This window comes from Convolutriloba macropyga, chromosome 4 (genome assembly GCF_964194025.1).
Source record: "Convolutriloba macropyga chromosome 4, txConMacr16.3, whole genome shotgun sequence".
Classification (NCBI taxonomy): Eukaryota; Metazoa; Xenacoelomorpha; order Acoela; family Convolutidae; genus Convolutriloba; species Convolutriloba macropyga.
Genome location: NC_134471.1, coordinates 24,386,972 through 24,407,202, shown reverse-complemented (window position 1 = coordinate 24,407,202; position 20,231 = coordinate 24,386,972). Strand labels below are relative to the sequence as shown.

At 32.6% G+C, this 20,231-nt stretch overlaps 1 protein-coding gene across 1 annotated transcript in view; it reads right to left on the bottom strand.

Moving 5' to 3' along the window:
- Window positions 1-2,030: 2,030 nt before the first annotated feature.
- LOC142337534 (lysophosphatidylcholine acyltransferase 1-like) overlaps window positions 2,031-20,231 on the bottom strand; it is a 61,680-nt gene continuing 43,479 nt past the window's right edge. The window contains exons 6-12 of the mRNA XM_075386828.1: window positions 12,274-12,328; window positions 10,720-10,802; window positions 10,331-10,459; window positions 4,067-4,244; window positions 3,870-3,962; window positions 2,552-2,693; window positions 2,031-2,080 (exon numbers count right to left, since the gene is read on the bottom strand). Of these exons, the coding sequence (XP_075242943.1) occupies window positions 2,031-2,080; window positions 2,552-2,693; window positions 3,870-3,962; window positions 4,067-4,244; window positions 10,331-10,459; window positions 10,720-10,802; window positions 12,274-12,328 (730 nt within the window). The remainder of the gene's footprint in view (window positions 2,081-2,551; window positions 2,694-3,869; window positions 3,963-4,066; window positions 4,245-10,330; window positions 10,460-10,719; window positions 10,803-12,273; window positions 12,329-20,231) is intronic.

The following is a 20,231-nucleotide window of genomic DNA, read 5'->3' as shown; positions in this document are numbered from 1 at the left end:
ATTTTTAATATTGCTGTGATCCATCTTTTTTCGCGTTTCGCCTAAGTCTAGTTAGGCCGAAGAGTTGATTAGTTAAGCAGATCTTACTTGTTAATTAATATCAATTTCACGTTGAAAAATAAATAACAAAGATAAAACTTGAAGTTTTCAAAAAATTGATCGTTTTCGATATCAATCATTTCAACCAGTACAACAAATTATTATAAAACTGATGCAACGGAAGCGTAATGTGTATTAAGTCATTAAATAGCGCAATAGCAATGCTCATGTTTTACTGTATTGAAACGGGGCTCTCAGACAATACGCGATAGATGTTATATCCTATACTGTCTGATGTTTTTTGAACATTTGCCAACAGAGCCTTCGAAAAAATCAGTAAGGGGATTACTATTATTATACAGAAAGGGTAACATCTATCAGCAAAATTGGCTACAAGAAAGCTTAAGTTTTCCAATATTTCTCTCTGGTCTTTGTCAATATATTGTTAGATAATTCATAACAGATCTGCTTAGAAAACTTTTTTGTAGAAAATAACAGGGAAAACTTTTTTGGAAAGCTTTTCGAAAAAATAATGTTTTGGATGCTTATGACAAAGATGCTGAAACCAGCTGGTTCCTTGGAGTGTAGAAAAAATTGACCCAGCGCTTTTTCATGAACTGTTTACACTTTGTATGTTTCAAATGTGTTTCAATGAAGCAACAGAAGAATCTCCGGACTCACTACACTATATCAGAAACTTCTAAAAATTTTGACAACGATAATTATGCGATATTCGCTTCAAAATAATACAGAAATTCTTTTGGTTGAAAATTCTTTCGTCATTTTTCTATTTTTCAATTACTTGCAACCTCTGTTCCGAAAATCCAAAATTAATTCCCCAAAATTACATGAAAGCTGTGTTCCAAAACCTGTCGCAATTTAAATCTGTTACTTTTTTTGATACTCACCTTTTCTGCAACAATATCGACAGCGATCGGTCAGTTCTCCTTGATAAAAATTTTGTCATAAGAGATCAGTCCTCAAACAAACTGTGGAAATGCCAGCATCTACAATTACTACAAACTACTACCATTTTTGTACGGTTTATATTCTAAGATCGAAGTCTCTCTTGTAGCTCTGTCACAAAAATCCTGCTCTAGTTTTTGCTCGGTAATGCAGTATAGAGTAGTGGTTTTATACTATTTCTAGCCAAAATTCGTTGGTAAGAGCTTTTTGACAAAAACAACTTGCATCAAAAACTCGGCATCAAAATATAAGCACTCTTTTTATTTGGAATAAAAAAAGAACTAAAATTCGATAAGAGGTATAATATTTGCGGAAAATAAGTATGCAAAAATTAGAAAGAGAAATTCAATGGGAGATGAAATAAGAGATAAAATCCAACAAATTGCCGGATTTTTGCTAATAAAATTTTGGTACACTTTTTACTCACAGATGCTGATTTTGTTTTGAGCTTGTGTTTACGACGTTTGCATTTGGATTGCTGTCCGTGTGATAAATTAATTCTTGAAAACTTGGTCATTGGAGGAAAACACTTTTGCTAAAAAAATTTTTTTCTCTCTCTTTTCCTGAGCTATTGTCTAATTTTCGAACGATCAATCGGCAGTTGGATGCACAATTATTTCTTTTGTCAATAATCCTATATATAGCAATGGTATGTTTTCTTTTATTTCTTCCATTTGTTTTTCTTACTTTAATCTTGAAGACAGTAGCAAGCGGTTTTGGAAACTCTTTCTAGATTCATTCAACTTTCTGGAGCCTTTAAGAGTTGATCCGCAGAAGTAATTCTGTTTCGTCAGCCAACGCAAAGAAAATCGCCTGTCTGACTAATGATAATTGTTCTATGCAAGCAACAGTTTCATTTTCGACCAATTGAGACTGATTTTTTTGAATATTCAACTTAAAAAGTAGTTACTAATTCAGTTTTCAAGACAAAATTGTTCAGCTGATAACGTAGGTTTCATGACAACACATAAATTTTCTACAAAGTTTTTAGGTAGCAGTTGTCAAACACTGTTTTTGTCCGTTATTTACGTCAAGAAATCGCCTTGTTTTCTGCACACATGATGTTTGAATGTCTCTGAAACATAACAATAAATTGCCAAAAAAAAGTCAATTTAAATTAACTCTAACACGATGATTCAGTCATAATCGATTAATAATAAATGATTGCATTTTATCATTTATTGGGTTAGGCCGGCAAAATTTGTGACCCAACTAATGGGAAACAGAAAAACTGTTTTTGCGTGCCTTGATATTCAAAACTATTTTATAGTATTTAAAAAAAATAGGCAAACTTGAATGAAATCCTGTTTATTTTTGATAACTCCACTAGTCAGTACCGTAAAAAGGCCTAGATTTGAAATAATAAATTTCAAAATAGTAATTTTTCAAAAAGTGTTTATTCTCTTAGTCTAATTTCAGCAAACTGAGTTCCAACAATCAAGCAAACAGAGTTAGCAAAAAAATATCACATTGCACCCAACCAATACCATTATGCAATTTTAAAATGCGTTAATGTTTTTGGACTTTTTAAAAGGAAAACACTCACCGAAATTGACATAGCTTAGCTTAAACATGTCGGTAATTATTTCGTTCTTGCTATGATGATCAGAATTGGACTCAAATATTGTTTGCACACATCTGTTTACTGACTCTTCTGATATGTGGTTCAAATCATCAACTCCGCAAATCTGAAAAATAGGATCAAAATAACAGCACAAATTATTTATGTTTTCATTCCCAAACCCAAGCCACCTCTATCAGACTATAGTATCTGATCAGATGTGCCAGACCACAATAGCCTCTGATCAGTCTTTCGTGTGACCCAAGGAAAGTGCTTTCTTTGTGCTATCGTGACCATTTCTGATCAGACAATGCCATGCAAAAGCGCCCTTTGATCAGACTTTCGTGCGACAATTGTTTCGACCAACTTTTGTGCCATCCGAATTTGTTGTGGGCTTTAGTGCGACCAGCGCTTCCCCTGATCAAACCGTCCTGTAGATTGTACCTCTGATCAGAGAATTCTTCAATACATGTTAAAATCACTTGGAAATTGTATAAAATATGCAATTCCAATCCATAGTACTCAATTAAAAATTGAATACAGCAGTATATCTTATTAAGGTTAGAACAAAACTAATTTATGAAATTATAAACAAAAATTCATTTTGAACTGCATGCAATTTTGCTGTTGGGTCGCCAAAAACAGTGGCGAAAAACTGCAGTTAAATTAAAATTGTCAGTTAAAGCTCAGTGATCAGATTTTGGGGCAACTTATTTCCAGATATTCTGATCAGACTTTCGTGCGACCCTGGTCCCGTATGTCGTGCAACAATTTTCCAGACTATGTCCAGACTTTGGTCTGTGACCAGACTTTCTTGCGACCATTGTCTAGATTATCGTACGACTATAACACTTTCCAGACCCTGTAATTTGAGTCGCACTACACGCTCTGTGTGTGACTCAAATCGGTCTTATCAGAGGTGGATTTGGTCTGGGACTATAACCTGGATTTCGTTCATAGTGGGCAAAAGGTGAATCTGAAATGACTCAGCGAAATATTTTGATTTCATGATTTTGCACCTAAATTTATTTCAGCTGAGGAAGTTCGTCTAATTGAAAAAGTTTCTTAAAGTAATACGTCACGAATAATACTTTTATTAGAACCACTTAAAAGAAAATGTACTAAAAATCAGGCGCAAATCAATTTGTGCATAATTATGCGGAAATAAACCTCATTTTTCTAAGAAATTTTCCTCAGTGATGAAAAATATACACGCTGTTGAGAAATATTTTGACCCTTTGTGTTTGTTAACTTTAAGAAACATTAGATACATTTAGTTTTTTATTTTCAAACGCAAACTCACAGTTAGTAGATATTTGAGAGAATCCAGGTTTTTCTCCTGTTTGCAGCACCACAAACTTGTTATAGCCACAAATTTCTCTAAGCTGATCTTTCCCTAAAACAAAACGCATTAATTATGAAATATCTATGTGTTTAAAAATCCACATATTTATATAAATTTTTATTTCAAAAGAAAGAGAAAAATTATTAAGTTCTCACCTCTGAGTTATGGATGGTGGGCAGAAATTCATTTAAAGCATTTCTGACGTCAGAGTTTTTAGGCAGATCTGATTGGATGCCTAAGACTTCCTCCAACCAATCAGAGTCCACTAAATCATTCGATCGCTGCTTCTGAACAATGTACTTCAAAATATCGTCCAGAACTTGGCTGGTCAACCTGAAAAAATTTTTACCGCTCGTATTGTGGCTAGATAGCTATACGGTAGTCTGACGCAGTTCCAATTTATGGTTCTTTAAATTTTTTTTTCTTACTACGACCCACATTTGTTTCACATTTCACTGCATACTTTCGGCGCTAGATTTGCTAAAATGTACAGTCAACAAATGCAGAAGTACTTTGAACAGACGACTTTTATTTAAAAAAAAAAGCCAAATGAAATTTAACATTAGAGAAAAAAAATTACAAGAATAATTTACCACTCAATCAGATTTGCCCTAATCAAATGAAGCATTTCGGTTCACTGATAAATTTGGTACATACGTTTATTTAAATGAAAGCTTGAACCATAGTTTTTACCAGATTTCTGTAATGAATTAAGTTTAAAAAAAGAAACTCGTGGAAAAATGTGTGTGATTTAATGTAATTCTCTTGCGCATGCTTTTTTGCTTGTTAAGAATGATGCAAATATACCACCCAGAATACTTCAGTAGTCATACAACGTAAATTGAGGACTATTTAGAGACCTTTTTTACACTTGTCCATTTTATCATCGTGTCGAAATATAGACAAGCCAGTCTAAATTTTAGAGAAATTTGACTCTGATTTTTTTCTATGATCACAAAAAACTCACTTAGTTTATATTAACACTCTGGCCAACGAGCTCGTAGATATCACAATTAAAAACAATTTGTCGTGGTGTTGAGGAGATTTTGTATTTTACAAGTTAATCAAAAACTATTGGCAATGTTATTTTAACCGTGCTGTGAGCTACATTGGGATATCCGAGTCACTCCCGAAATAGCGGCTCGGCAACCTAAATGTAGCCATAGCACAGTTAATTTTGTTTTGTCAACTCAGCAAAAAGGATAACTTTTCTTTCAAGGCGCATAATAAAGAGCCTTCGAGAGACAAAAGGTTAGCTACACAAAGATCTGGTTGGAATTCGATTTGTCACAAATGACATAAAATTTTGAGGCGACCGTGAATATGAAAAAAAATTGGACAAAAAAACTATATGACCCTTCACTTAAAAATCGTATAATATTACAAGCGTATTGATTAATTTACCAAAAAAATGATTAAGTTTTACAAAAAGTTCGAGCGAAAAAAATGTAAGGGCTTCGTTATATTTGGGTTTTGTCAAATCTGTATGCTTTCGAAATTATCTTTTAAATTGGGAATGCTCTGTTTTTCTCTGAATCTAGAATGCGCATACTGAAAAAATACAATGCTTTTTTGATTGGGCATACCGATGGAGAATTATACTTGAAACGAACTGATCCAGTACCGTTTCTCAGCGATATACTGACTTTGTAGTGGTTCAGTGCTAATACACGCAGGGTGATGAATCCGGTTTCTTGGTTGCCTAAAGCTGTTTTCGGGATTACTTTGGGAGAAAATTTTTTAAGGGATTAAATTTGTAGGTTAACAAGGATGCTCGTTAGTGTGCGTTCGCACATGATGTTCCGACCCGAGCTCATCTACACTTTTGACTTAATTGTCAACCAAATAAAGACATAGTAAAAAAAGATGTTTGAGTTTAAAAAAACGTATAAAAACCTAACTACTTAATGAAAAACATAATACCATGCCTCATTACAGCGCTGACGAGATCTTTCAATGAAAAAACTACGAGGAAAAACTAAGGACAAAAGAAGCAAAAACAAAAATTTCACGGCAGAAACTAAGTATCTAAATTTGAACGCACCTAGTAACAACGCCAAAATGCAATTGTATAAAAACTTAAAATGCCCATTTTTACTAGGTCCACACTATACAGCAGACGGCAATTTTCCTGAATGAAACTAGGTAACAAAGTCGACAAAAGGAAATAATAAGGCGAAATTGGAAAATCGATCAACTTTTTTTAGACCAAATAATTTCTAAAGTCTTAAAAATCATTAGCTTTTAACAAAAGAATTCGTAATAAATTTACTAATTTTTCATTATGAAACCAATAGGACCTGGCGTTGGTTAGATTAAGCCATAGGAACGGACTAGAGAAGCAGAAAAACTTAAAAAATTAAACAATTCGCGAAATCACAAATTGTTGAAGCCATTAGAATCATCATTAGCTATTATCAGAATACTATGTATTCTTCCTTCCTTTTTCATTCATACCAATGCAACTTAAATTATACTGAAAGATTAAAAAAGTGCATTTGGGCCACATTTGAAAATCATTGGGATCTGTTATTACGCGAATGTGCTAAAAGAAAAGAAAAAGAAAAAAAGTACACCAATAAAACTTTATTTAAAAGCATATTGTCCGCAAATAAAACATTAGTTACGGAATGATATAACAGAGCATTTAAATTTTTTGAATACAGAAAATTCAATTAGGTCTCTCAATGATGAGAATAAGCTACAGGTTTGACGAAGAAAAAAAAAGGACAGAAACTGTAAATTTCAAAAAATCATTAAAAATGTATAATATCGTAAACTTTGAGACTATTCGCTATAAATTAACTGCCTCGGGTAACATCGATACTTGAATACTCAATTACAAGCTTTTGAGACCGGTCAGCATTTTAAGCTTATCTAAAGATTAAAAAAATAGCCAAAAATATTGAGCGATAAAAGTGTCGAAGCCATTAAAAAATAACTTTTCGGTAATGAATTTTCTATCATCCGTTGTTTTTTAACAACATGGGATTCTTTTTTTTCAATAGGACTTCAAAATATCAATGAATATGAACAAATATATTAAAACCACGAAAGCCATTAAACTCAATTGGTTTCAGCGAAAGGCAATGAAAGCGCTCGATAGGAGCATAAGACTAAAGCCTCGATAGGTCGACAAGAATCGTTGTCATTGAGAAGTCATCGACGAGATAAGACATTACAATAATCATTGACTAAGAAAACAACAACAAATACAGGCAAAAACCAAAAATTCAGTAGAAAAGTGTGAGAAGAAAGTGTCGAAGCCATTGAAAAATAACTTTTCGGTAATGAATTTTCTATCATCCGTTGTTTTTTAACAACATGGGATTCTTTTTTTTTCAATAGGACTTCAAAATATCAATGAATATGAACAAATATATTAAAACCACGAAAGCCATTAAACTCAATTGGTTTCAGCGAAAGGCAATGAAAGCGCTCGATAGGAGCATAAGACTAAAGCCTCGATAGGTCGACAAAAATCGTTGTCATTGAGAAGTCATCGACGAGATAAGAAATAACAATAATCTTTGACTAAGAAAACAACAACAAATACAGGCAAAAACCAAAAATTCAGTATAAAAGTGTGAGAAGAAAGTGTCGAAGCCATTTAAACCATAAGCTTTTCCTTGAAAATTTTATCTATGATCCATTGAACACTCCTTCTAAGCCAATTAGAACTAACACTAATAGGATAATGTGATGTGATTTCAGAAGATCCACCAACAAATCCAAAAATTTTCCGAAGGTCCAGAAAATTTATGAAAACTCGCGCATCCCTTTTATCAAACCAATAGGTAGAAAATAGAGCCGCAAAATAGATTATTTTTTGTTGAAGTAGAAAACAACGAGTTCAGGTAACTACTGAGGCGTTCGTACAGTTCACGAAGATAAGTTTACGATTGGTTAATGTTCAAATAATTTTTTTCGAAAATTTTTTCTTGAAGGCTTAACAGCCACTAAATTCAATAGCTTTCAACAAAAGCCCGGAAATACGCTCAGTCATGACTCAATAGAAGGACGAAGATGTTTTTCATGCATGGGTAATCAATAGGATATCACAATATGTCTTATGACTATGGAACAAATACAGAAACCAAAAAAAAAAATAGAAAAGTGCGAGAACAGAGTGTCGCAGCCATTTAAACCATATTCTTTTATCTGAAAATGTTATCTATGCTCAATTTAACGTCTTCTCAAAACCAATGGGAGCTATCAATATTAGAATAATGTGATACGATTTCAACAGGAACCAAAAATACAAAAATATCCAAAAATTTAAAAAAATTTTTGAAATTTTTTGGCATCGAAGCCATTAAAACCAGGAGTTAGAAAAAAACGGTAAGCAAAATATTTTAGATTGCTGTAGAAAAAAAGGAAATTGTTCTGGTCATTACTGAGAATTTCTAACAAATCATGAAGATAAAATTAAAATTGGTTAATGTTTAAATATTTTTTTGAAAAATTGTTTTTAAAGTTTTAACAGACAATAAGTTTAATAGCTTTCAACAGGAGTCAAAAATTACGCTCAGTCATAACTTGATAAAAAAAAGATGTTTGTCATGGGTAGTCAATAAGATATCACAGTAAGTCTTATGACTATGAACGCAACAACAAATACAGGCAAAAACCAAAAAATCAGTAGAAAAGGGCGAAAAGCAAGTGTCGAAGCCATTAAACCATAAATTTTTCTCTGATAACTTTATCTATGATCCATTGAACGTCATTCCTTAACCAATGGGAACCATCATTATTAGGATAATGTGATAGTATTTCAGAAGGAACCAAATTAAGAAAAATTATCAAAAAATTAAAAAAAGATTATGAAAACCCGTGGCATTGAAGTCTTAAATCTAATAGGTAGAAGATAAAACCTGAAACCAGATTAATTTTGTGTGCAGTGGAAACAAAGAAGGGGGTCTTCCCAATACTGAGACTGACTTACGGTTTACAGAAATAAGTTTATGATCGGTTACTGTTTAAAAAAAATTCGAAAAAATATAATTAAAAACGTAACAGTCATAAGCTGTCCAATCAAAGCACTGAATAGCTTCAATGAAGCTCAACACTAAACCCATCGCACTTTTAGTTAAAAATTCTATGCTATAGAACTCCAAAGATTCAGTAAAACCTCAAAAAGAAAATCAAAACTTCATTAAATATTACAAAAACTCAAAGTCGAAGCCATAAAAAACATGTACGATTCCTTGAAAACGTGTCTTTTATTCATTAGGCGCCATTTTACTGTAAATCAGGTTTATCATTAACCAAACATCGATATAAAAAGTGACCTTGGTCTAGGTGACCTGAGAAAATATGAAGTTTTCTAAAACAAGAAACAGCTCTCAAATAGAATTCGATTTTTTTTCTATAGTATACTTCTCTATGAGACCAGAACTAGTCTTTTTATCACCTTTTGTGTGTTAGGAATACAAAATTGATTCCCTTTGTGGCATGAAATGTAGTTTTGAGTGAAAATTTTTTAAAGAAAAGATCATAGTTTGAAGAAAAATTATACTAAAAGTGAACTAAATCATACCAAATATGACGTGTTCACACAAAACTTCAATCATCGATGACTCCTCGAAAAATAAAAAATTCAAAGAAATTCAAAAAAATCTCTTTAATTTCAAATTCTAGGCGGGACGAGCTCTTTAATGATACCACTCACATTTCTGTACGATGATTATATCGATCGGCCGAAATTGACTGAACAAAAAAACCCATTTGAGTATATAGTTCCTTCCCCCACAAGTGGAGTCGGAACAATTATTTACGCTTGAAGTTAATGAGAACTATTGGGGTCTGTCAGCTCAGCCAATTGAAAATCGCTCAGCCAATTGATATTTAAGCGAACGCTTTTGCTTAAAACATGAGTTTTGCTACTTTAACCTTGATACTGGTTCATCGCATTTCAACAGCTTATTTATATGAAAGTAATGGCAATACAAGTTCCTATACATTTTAAAATTTGCACATGTTTTTGTTGGTTTCTTCTGCAGAACTCTTTTTTTGCTATGCTGTTGTTTAAAAAGTAGAAAAAAGAAAATCTTGAATTTTCGAGTTCAACCAATTAAAATAGGAAAACTTTATGCAATTGTTGCGATTGCAGCAAACATTGATGAAAAACGTTAGACAACTTTCTGCTATAGTAAATGCGTTATTGGAAAAGTGTTATAAATTAGGCTGAATTCTGCTCGACAAATTTGAAAATAATGGTGTTCTAGATTTTGAAAATCATTCCACCCCTTCACACACATAGCCGCCCCTTCCGTTGACTTTTCAGTATAGCTAGTGGAACAGAATTGAATGTTTTCAGCTTCACATTGGGTCACTTGGGTCATCGGGTGGGTAGCAATTAACCTAATTTTTTTTTTAATTTTTTTAATAACGTATTTTCAAGAATAACTTATACTGACCCAATTTTAGATGCAAGATTGTTCCATATTGCTATTTTGGCACTCCAGCCCTGTTTAGAAGCCAGATACCTTCTCCTGAATTGAACTCCGTCTCTGTATGTGTAGCTGGTAACGGGTACATTCAACACACTAAAAGCAAATCGGTGACTTTGGCCTTAAAAACATTTAACTTCTGAGATAAAATCAGTTAGTTTATGAATAAAAAACCAGGACAGCAAGATTTTATGAAAACCATTTTGCAAAAAAATACATACAAATGCAGAAAAAATGCAAAAAAAAAAAACAAAAACAGCATTTTTTTTGCTAAACTAGCGTTCATTTTTGCTTCGTTTCCCTCATTACGGACTTCGACACTGCCATATTTGATAAATTGAAATAACGGTTTGAACCTGGCCATGACGTGACGAACATTGTTGGCAAACAGAGTGGGGTCACTTTTCTCCTCATCTGAGGGTGTGTAAACAGGCAAGTACTAAAACAACAAGCGAATACTAAACGAAGGGCGCCGGCATTCCAACATGAGAAACTTCTAGTTCCAAAGTTAAGATAATCTTCGGTAAAACAACCTGTTACCAGCATGATCTTGACAATTGAACACCCGCCAGAACTACGCAATGCCCGGGTCGAGGATTTTGCCCAAAAATAACGGGGAAAAGAGTGTAAAGAGTGTAAAAATAATATTACACTCTTGCACTCTTTTCCCTGTTATTTAAGAGTGGAAAACGCTTTACACCCTAATCTCGCTTAATAACGCTTAATAACGGTGTATTAGGGGTGGACACCTCGGCCCGGGTGTTAACACAAAGGAAATATTAACACGTGATGAAGTATCGACACTTGTTCAGCATTTCTTTAACATACGAAATCTTCGGTATTGCCATCTTCTTTAAAAACAAAATATACCCGTGTTGCTCCCCATAATTGCTTTTTAGAAAACAAGCAAAGTCATATATGATTTTCAGTAACCATACAAAGTCATATATGATTTGTATGAAACCTTGACAATCATCCTAAGATCATCAAAAATTTGATAGATGCCTTAAATTAGATGAAAGCAACAAGTCCTACCATACTTTCAGCCAGAAAGTGAACAAACGACTAAAAGACGCCTGTATTTACAAAAGCATCAACGTAATCATACTAATTCAAATATCGTTTTATGGGATCCTGACAACCATACTAAGATCATAAAAAAATAAATGCCGCTTAAACTGAAAAAAGCAATAGATATCTTTGCTTCATATCAATCAGTTTTTGCAGCTATATACCAAACTAACCAAAAAGTAATCTACAAGTGAGTGTAAAAATAAAGTCACCATTCACATTGATATCAGAGATAAAAATTGATAGAAAACCTCTAAAAGCTCTAACAAAATCATTATATTTCTTCATTCTGAGACCATGTATGATTTTGTAGTAGCAAAATCATATATGCTTATTTGACGTTTAACCGAACGTTATTGTTTATGGTTTCTTGGTTTTAATACAAAGATCAATTATGATTTCTTAAAAACTATGAAAAAATGGAAATCTTCTTATGACCATACTAAGATATAGTCTATGTTTTGTATGGTATAACATATGATCTTAGTATGATTACTAAGAAGTGACGACTCGGGTATTAAAGGGTTTCTAACATTTCTGAACAGATCAAACCGAACATTTTTCAAGCTTAAATCCGAGTTTTTCATAATTTCGAACGGACAATGCTTACGTTTCTTTACCAAGTTGTTGTCGTTTTCGTTCAGTTATCTCAAAATTAGGATGGGCACATGCGTTGAATACAAAAATAAAAACAAAAATATATTAGATATGCTTGACTCTTGTTCTCGTTTACTATTTTGATCGAACCCTTTAATGGCAATAGATCAATTCGGGGTACAACGTTCATATCATGAATAAACAGTGAATAAACAGTGCAAAGATAGTACGTAGAAACTTACCTGAACCTGAACGAACGTTGTGATTTGACATAGTTGAAGCCATATCAGTTTGTATCTAAACAATAAGAGGGCGACTGGGTAATGTGCGATCGCACATAAGGTTCCGACCCCGCTCATCCACAATTTTGGCTTGATTGTCTACCAAATGAGGAACATAGAAAAACCCAAAAATTCATGTATTTTAAAAAAAATTGGTGTATGAAGGAAAAGAAAGTCTCCAAAGCAAATAACTGTGGTGGAGTAAAAACGGCGCATTAGATTGTTGAGATGTGCAAATATTAAGAAAGCGAGTCAAGACGAACAGCAAAATCAAACAACAGCAACAATAAAAACTAATTACATCAAAAACTTCATGTCCGTTTTAAAAAACAAAACTTAAAAGAAGTCAAAATACCGTCAGATAAAACTGATATTAAACAAAATAACTTGTAATTCAACAGAAAAGATAAGAGAGTAGTCAATAAAAGGGCTTGGTAACAATTAGACAATAAAGAACAAAAACAGTAAAGTTGAACAATTCGCTTTTTTTTAAAACAATTAAATTTGAAAAAATGAAAACCATTAGAAATCAAATAAAATATCTTATAGGTGAACGATTACCAATGCTTCCATAGAAGGAACTAAGAGCTGCTGGTATTCCATTTTTGACGAGCTTATAAAAAGAATTTATAGACAACAAACAAAAAATCAAATAAAACTTGGCAGAAAACGCTTTCGAAACCGTAAAGCCATACTATGGCCATCAAAATGTGTTCAATTGCACTTTCCACACCACCTAAAATGTATTAATTGACCTCTCATCATTAAAGCAAGGTAACAAGCAGACAAAAATGAGAAACAAAATGCAAAAATAGGTAACACTTTAAAAATTTTTCGAAAAAAAACTTTCCAAAGACATGATCGCCATTAATTACAGAACAAAAAATTTAATTAGGTTTGTATATTCTTTCAAAAGAATCCCATGAGAATTGTAATTATCCAGAAAATGTCTGATGTCTACAACAAAAACGTCAAACATGAACAAAATCGAAAATTAATTTACTTTTTATTTCGTGTCGAAGCCAGTAAAGTAAGTGAATTCTTCAAAAACATTAGATTGTGTGACACTAATTCCCTTTGAAACCTTCCTAAGACAACAATAATGTCATAATTGGCCTGTTTTAACGAGACTAGATAACAACCCGGCAATGAAAGGAAAAAATTTGCAAAGTTTAGAAGTGTTTTTTTTTAATTTGGAAAACAATTGTTTTTAGAGTCATGAAAGCTATCAGTTATCTACTAAAATCAGAATATCGTCTCATCTATTCTTCCATGAAAAGGCATGGAAAGTGGGTCACTTTACAGTAAAATTTCATGTGACTAAAAAGGGAAAGTAAAAACGGCAGTTAAAGACAATTTAAAAAAAGCAATTGAAATCTTCGAGAAAGTAGTGCTGAAGCCGTTAAAATCTTAATCTATATCTACAAGCATTTTGATAAAATCAATTGCATTTTATTTGTAAAGTCAATAATGTGATATATGAACTGTCAATAACGTGATAATATGACAAAACTAGAAAACGTGAAAAAGGTCAAAACGACCATAAGCTTTCAAGTAATCAACTAGATACAATAATCTGGAGCTAATTAGGAACCCAATTGGAACTATCATTATTGAGCTTTTTTTGAAATGTTCTGTTATTTAATTATTGTAGAAGAGATCGATTTCTTTTAAAAAAAGACCGACTGTTTACAATCCGAATTATTTCTGGATTATACCAAACCAAGATTGGTCCAAAACTAGCCCTGCTAATGGTGTTTGTTCTTGAAGAACACTTAATTATTCGAATGTTATAGATATTGATTTTTTGTTAGTTAAAAAATCCAAAATAGATGCTGCGTTTTTGATAGTCAACGAAGAAAATTAGCAAAAAACGGCGAAGTTTTATTTACAGAGCACTCTCAACGGAATATGATGTAAAAAGCCCCCTTTTGAGTCTACAAAAATTGTGTTAGTGGTGTTTGGGTCTGTACTTTCTGTAAATTTAATCAAAATGGACTAAAGAAACTTATATCGTGCAATTTTTGATGAAAAAGGCTGAGTTTTGAAAAATTTACCCAAAATTTTAGACATAACAATTAAATCAAAATAGTTAACAAAACTTTTTTGTCTCTAAAATTGATATCAACAGTACTATTGTACAATTTTTATCTATTTAAGCAAAAAACACGACATTTTAGACGAGATTCTGGAAAATGTGAATTAAAACATCGGAGATCCGCCTATTTTTCACAAAACTTCAAACCACGATAACTCCATGTAAAACACGAAATTCAAGAAACTCTTTTTAATTCCATATTCTACGCTGGAGGGCTTTTTAATGATACCACTCACAACTCTCTACGATGAATATATCGATCGGCCAAAATTGACTGAACAAAAAAAACCGTTTGAGTATATAGTTCCTTCCCCCTCAAAAGGGGTCGGAACAAAAAATGAATAAATGACGATATTACAGTTTTTTTCACAAAAGAATATTTCACTTTGAATTTCACTTTGAATATACATAGAAGACAAGCGCAAATGTTCACGCTGCGAGTTAAATAACAAAAAAACCTAAAGATGTCAAAAATGTCTGAAAAAGGTAAACTGAAAAGCGAGTTAACAAACATATCAAAAACGCTTGTAATGAACAGCGCAAAATAGCTCTAAGGAAGCTTACTAATTGGATATTACTAGTAGTCAGTAGAAATCAAACAAAATTCAAATAAAATGGTTTTTTCTCCAATTTTCCATAACATAGTTCTGTCGCATTTACCAAACACTAGATCGCTGGGGGGGGGGGGGGGGGGGGGTAATTACCTAAACTAAACACCACCCGAAGTGGAACCCGAAAACGCAAACTATAAAAATGAGGGATTTAATTGATTCTACGTATAACTGCGTGGTTCAGGTGCACGTAGGAAACTGAAACAAACCAGAACTTGCGCATCAGATCTTTTTTTCTAAAGAACACGATGGAAACATGACATATCCGCCAATTAACAATCAAAAACTGGCATTGGGCACGAGGTGGAAAACAATGAAATTTAACTAAAAGACGCCACAACCTATCTACCATTTTTAATGTCGTTCTAATAAGATTTCGTGCATGCAAAGTCAGTAAAATTTTCTGAAACTTCAAAGTTCAAAAATTATTTCAAAGCTAGATTGTTCGTTTGCAATACACTAAAAATATTCGCGGAAGGTTCCTAATTGGGTGCGAATAACGCAACCATTAAAACTGAGAACAAAGATACCAATCCAGCTCTCGAGGAATTGGTCTCACTTTCTGGGGATAGATTTTATTGGACTGAAAAATTGTGAAATCTTTTTTGCACTCTCAAAAAAGCACTATCACCGAAGTTTGTTTGAAAAGTGGATCTAATTACAGAGCAAAGCCGCAAAATTCAACTATGATTTTTCAAAATCTACCATCAGTTGACTGTCAAAACATATAGCACACTAAAAATTAGTGAAAGACGCAGAAAAACTCTATATTAGTTGGCAATATTGTTGAAAAAACACTGATAATTTTAGAGTAGAGAAAAAACTTAAGACGAGGTGGAGCAACAGTTCAACGTTCTTTCTCACAATTATAAGGAATAATTTTCGGACGAACGAGCCAGCTTCCATCCACAATTTAAACTTTTTCATTTGAAGAAGAAATATTTGCCATGATTAGCCCAGAATAAAAAGAGCTGTACAATAAATGTTTTCAGGACGGTATTTTCTCGGAAGGAGTTCAAGCGTCAAAAAGATATATTTATTTATGAAGATGGTGATTTGTCTGTTTCTGGAAACTGTCGACCAATCTTGCAGCTTTCCACACTTGGTAAAATGTTTGAAACACTTTTGTACCCTATTTTGAACTTTTTTCAACAAGAAAATTTTCTTCAAAAGACTAATTTGGTTATTGAAAAATTTCAGGACTTTGGACACAGTGGAAACGCTCACAAAAAAATAAGCATGTTGTTTCAATGTTATAAAACCTCCTCTGCATTGATGATAATGAATAGGTATCAATACACTCAAAAAGAAAAAAAATCTCAAAAAAACAGTTGCGGTCCACCACAGCAATATTGTCTGAGACCCAATAATTTCATCTTGTTTTTTAATGTTTTTAAATGATATGCCCTTCACAGTAACGAATGAAAAAAATTGCCGCCCTTAAAGCGACAATACTGTTGTTTCTTTGGATCGGGGCAGTAGGATAAAAATAACTGTGACAAATCCGATAAGGTTACAGCATTCTTTTCCAGAAAAACAACACTCAACAACTCAAAAATTAAATGTGTGTTGCTTGACATCAAACTCAACCAAAAAACAAAAAAAAACACAAAATCAGCAAACTATCGAAAACGTTACGTCGTTCAAATACTTCGGTCTTTATGGACAACATTAACATCAACCTTACAAAATATAGGCTGCTCAAGTTTTGCTATATTTTGTTTAATGTTCCGACCCCTCTTGAGGGGGGAGGTACTATATACTCAACAGCGTTTTTTGTTCCGAAAATCGGGACCGATCGATGTAATCATCGTAGAGTTGTAAATGATATCATTAAGAAGCCCATCCAACGTAATATAAGGAAGTAAAAGATTTTTTTGAATTTCGTTCTCTAGAGCGATTTACCGTGGTTTAAATTTTTGTGAATATTAGAGCGATTTTTGTCATCTTTATTAGCATTTTCCGGAGCATTTTTTATGGAAATTCAAAATTCAAAAATTGCCTGAAATAAGCCTTTTTAGTCCACTTTTATTAGATTTACCGGAATTACAAACCCAACACAAACAACACAATCTTTTTAGACTACAAAAGGAGCTATTCCTACTTTCATTTCCGTCGAGGGTAGTCTGGAATTCAAAATTGTCCGTCTTCTGCTAACCTTACTCTATGATTAGAGTCAGCATTTCGTTTTGAAAGTCAGCATTTCGTTTTGATCTTTTAACCAAAAATTATCTAGATATATAATATTTGAAACATGTGAGTGTTCTTAATGGACGAAAAGCAGCAGCCTTAATGATTGGTTTTGGTTCAATCTTGGACTGTTACCACCCAAATATAATGCGAATTGTATTTTGCTGGTCTTGTTTCAAAAAACAATTCGGCCTTTATACAAACCAAAGATCAATGTTGTTAGGTCCACTTGGCTTCCGAAGCAGCTCCAAGTTAACATATCTAGCTTAATTACTCGAAAGATTATGATTGTTCTGACTTTTAAAAATGTTTGATATTTAAGTTAACAATAGCCTATTGAACATGGAATCTTATTTTCTATTAATTTGGTCAACATGTATCTTAGTGTTAGCAAAGAAATAATGCTCTTTCTTCCTCTTGTTTTTGATAAATTAAAGTTTAATCCTTTCGCGCATGTTACAATATTGGCGTTAAAATAAGGCACAATTGAATATTCAAAAATCTTCAAATGTTTAGATTATGGTTTTAACGGCTTCGACACCCAATTCTTGAAGAATTTATTTTATTTTTTTTTTAATTTTGACTTTTAATGTCGTTTTTTTTTGTTTTTTAGTCGTTAAAATTTTTTTGAATAATGAAAGCTCTCTTTGGCTTTTTATGGAGGAAAAAATGATTCAATTTTTTTTGTTTGTTAGTCGTATGCATTTTCTTGAATAATGACAGCTCTCTTTGGCTTTTTATGGAGGAATTATGATTCTATATTCCCATTTTAGTAGATAGCTGATGGTTTTCATGGCTTTAAAAACAATTAAATACAGGTCACGTATGACATTATTTTTGTCGAAATAATATGCAAGTGTACAAAACAAATGTGTTTAAAAATTAGCCATGAATTTACTGGCTTCGACACAGATTTGGCTGCGAAAAAAGGTAAACTAATGTTTGATTTTTGTCTTTGTAGGACGTTCTCTTTGTAGAAGTCAGACATGTTCTGAATAATCACAGGTTTCAAGTGTTTCCTTTGGACGGATAAACGAAGTTTTAAAAATTTCATTTTGTAGCTAATGGTTTACATGACTTTGAAAATAATTGTTTCCGGAAAATACAAAAGTATTACCTAAGTCTGCCCCTTTTTCTCTTTTCTTGTCTGCTTGTTGCCTATTCTCATTAATGATAAGAGGTCGCATACCACATTATTGGCGTTCAACGAAGGCTCAATTGAACAAATTTTGAGCTGCAAAATATGGCCTTACAGCTTCGGCAGCGTTTTCTGGCAAGTTTTCAATTGAATTTTTGTTTGTTGTCTTTTTTGTAGCCGCATAAAAATTGAATAATGACAGATTTAAATGACCTCCTATATAACCGCATGGGATCATAAACATGTTGAATGTTTTCAATTGATATCTAACGGTTTTTGTAACTTTGAAATTATCTGTTTTTGAAAGTATAAGCCAATTTTTTAACTTTGATTTTTTGTTTTTTTGTTTAATTCTTACCGATAATTTTTATGGAGTCGATCTATATCTTTTCTAGTGTAGCACAAGTTTATTTGCATAGTTTACGTTTATTTGACGCTATTTTGACCTGGTTATTAGGTTTTTTTAAATGGACATAAAGTTTTGGATGTAATTAATGCTTGTTGTTACTGTTGTTTGATTTGGTTCTTCATCTTGACTTGCTTTCTTAGTAATGGCTGATCTCATCATTCTAATGTTGCATTTTTTACTCCAGTGAGTTATTTGCGTTGGAGGATATCGTTTTCTTCATACACATTTTTTTCGAAAAATACTTTGAATTTTTGGGGGGTTTCGATCTGTTCCTCATTTGGTAGACATTTATGCCTAGAATGCGAGTGAGTGGGTCAGAATGTTATGTGTAAACGCACATTACCGAGCCTCCTTCATACCAATAATAATTACTATATCACAAAAGATTATATTCGTAATTAAAGCCTAAGTGAAACTATTTGTTCAATGCGGCATCCTAACTTTTGGCTGTACGTGTGAACGTTTCTTGGAATAAAATAAGGCAGCAATATTTGAAATGTTACAAATGTTTTTTTGAAACCTAAATTTGATTCCATTGGGTGATCTTGAATATTGAAAATTAAGTCATCTTGAATAGTAAAAACAATAAGCAAGGAGGGTATATTCTTTTGCATAGACGATTTTAAAGTTGTTGTTAAAAATAGTTAAAAGAGAAAAAAATCAGTGATGTTTTTGATTGAAGTGAAACTTGTAAAAAATCATTATCAAAAGACCCGGTTTTTTGGTTTAAAATGCAGTAATAAATACGGTTTTGAAAAGTTTCTTAAATATTCCGTGGATGCTTAGAGTATCGCCTTAGATGATAACATCAACTTCAAAGAAGAGCTAAAAGCAAAAACGTATAGATATAGTTTTCTTATTCTTTAGATAATCAAGAGTTGCTGGACAAACTCTATCATTGCGAATGAACATCTTTTCGCGGGACTGTCTTATTAATTTTTGCGGCAGAGTTCTTCCATATATACTAGAGGGTATGGGTTGCGAAGGTTCAAACTTCTGACTCGATGGTCGTACTCCTAGTATATGCTATCTTTCTAAGCCTGATAAGTCTCATAAAAGTATTTATTGATCCAAGTAAGTAAATTTGACTAATTGATCTAGTTATAAGTTTTATATAATCTTTATAGAAGTCTAACATAGATAAATTCACAGCTAAATTAATGACGTTATAAGAGTTAAAACTTAAAGTTATAAAAGTTAGAAAGTTATGAAAGTTAGAAAGAGGAGAAGATTGGATAAGTCATTCACTTTGGAATATTTTGTGTTGAGATTACTTTCTCAATTTGGAGATATTAAATTCTCAGTTTCTCTGAGTTATCAATTCTTAATTTCTCAAAGTTGTGATTTTTACTTCGCTATATATAGTTGTCAGAACGGGATAATTCCCGTCCTGCTGACTGTACGGTAAAATGTCCGTTTGGCTTAACGGACATTTTACGCAATATGAGTGGTTCAGCTTAATTTCATCAATCT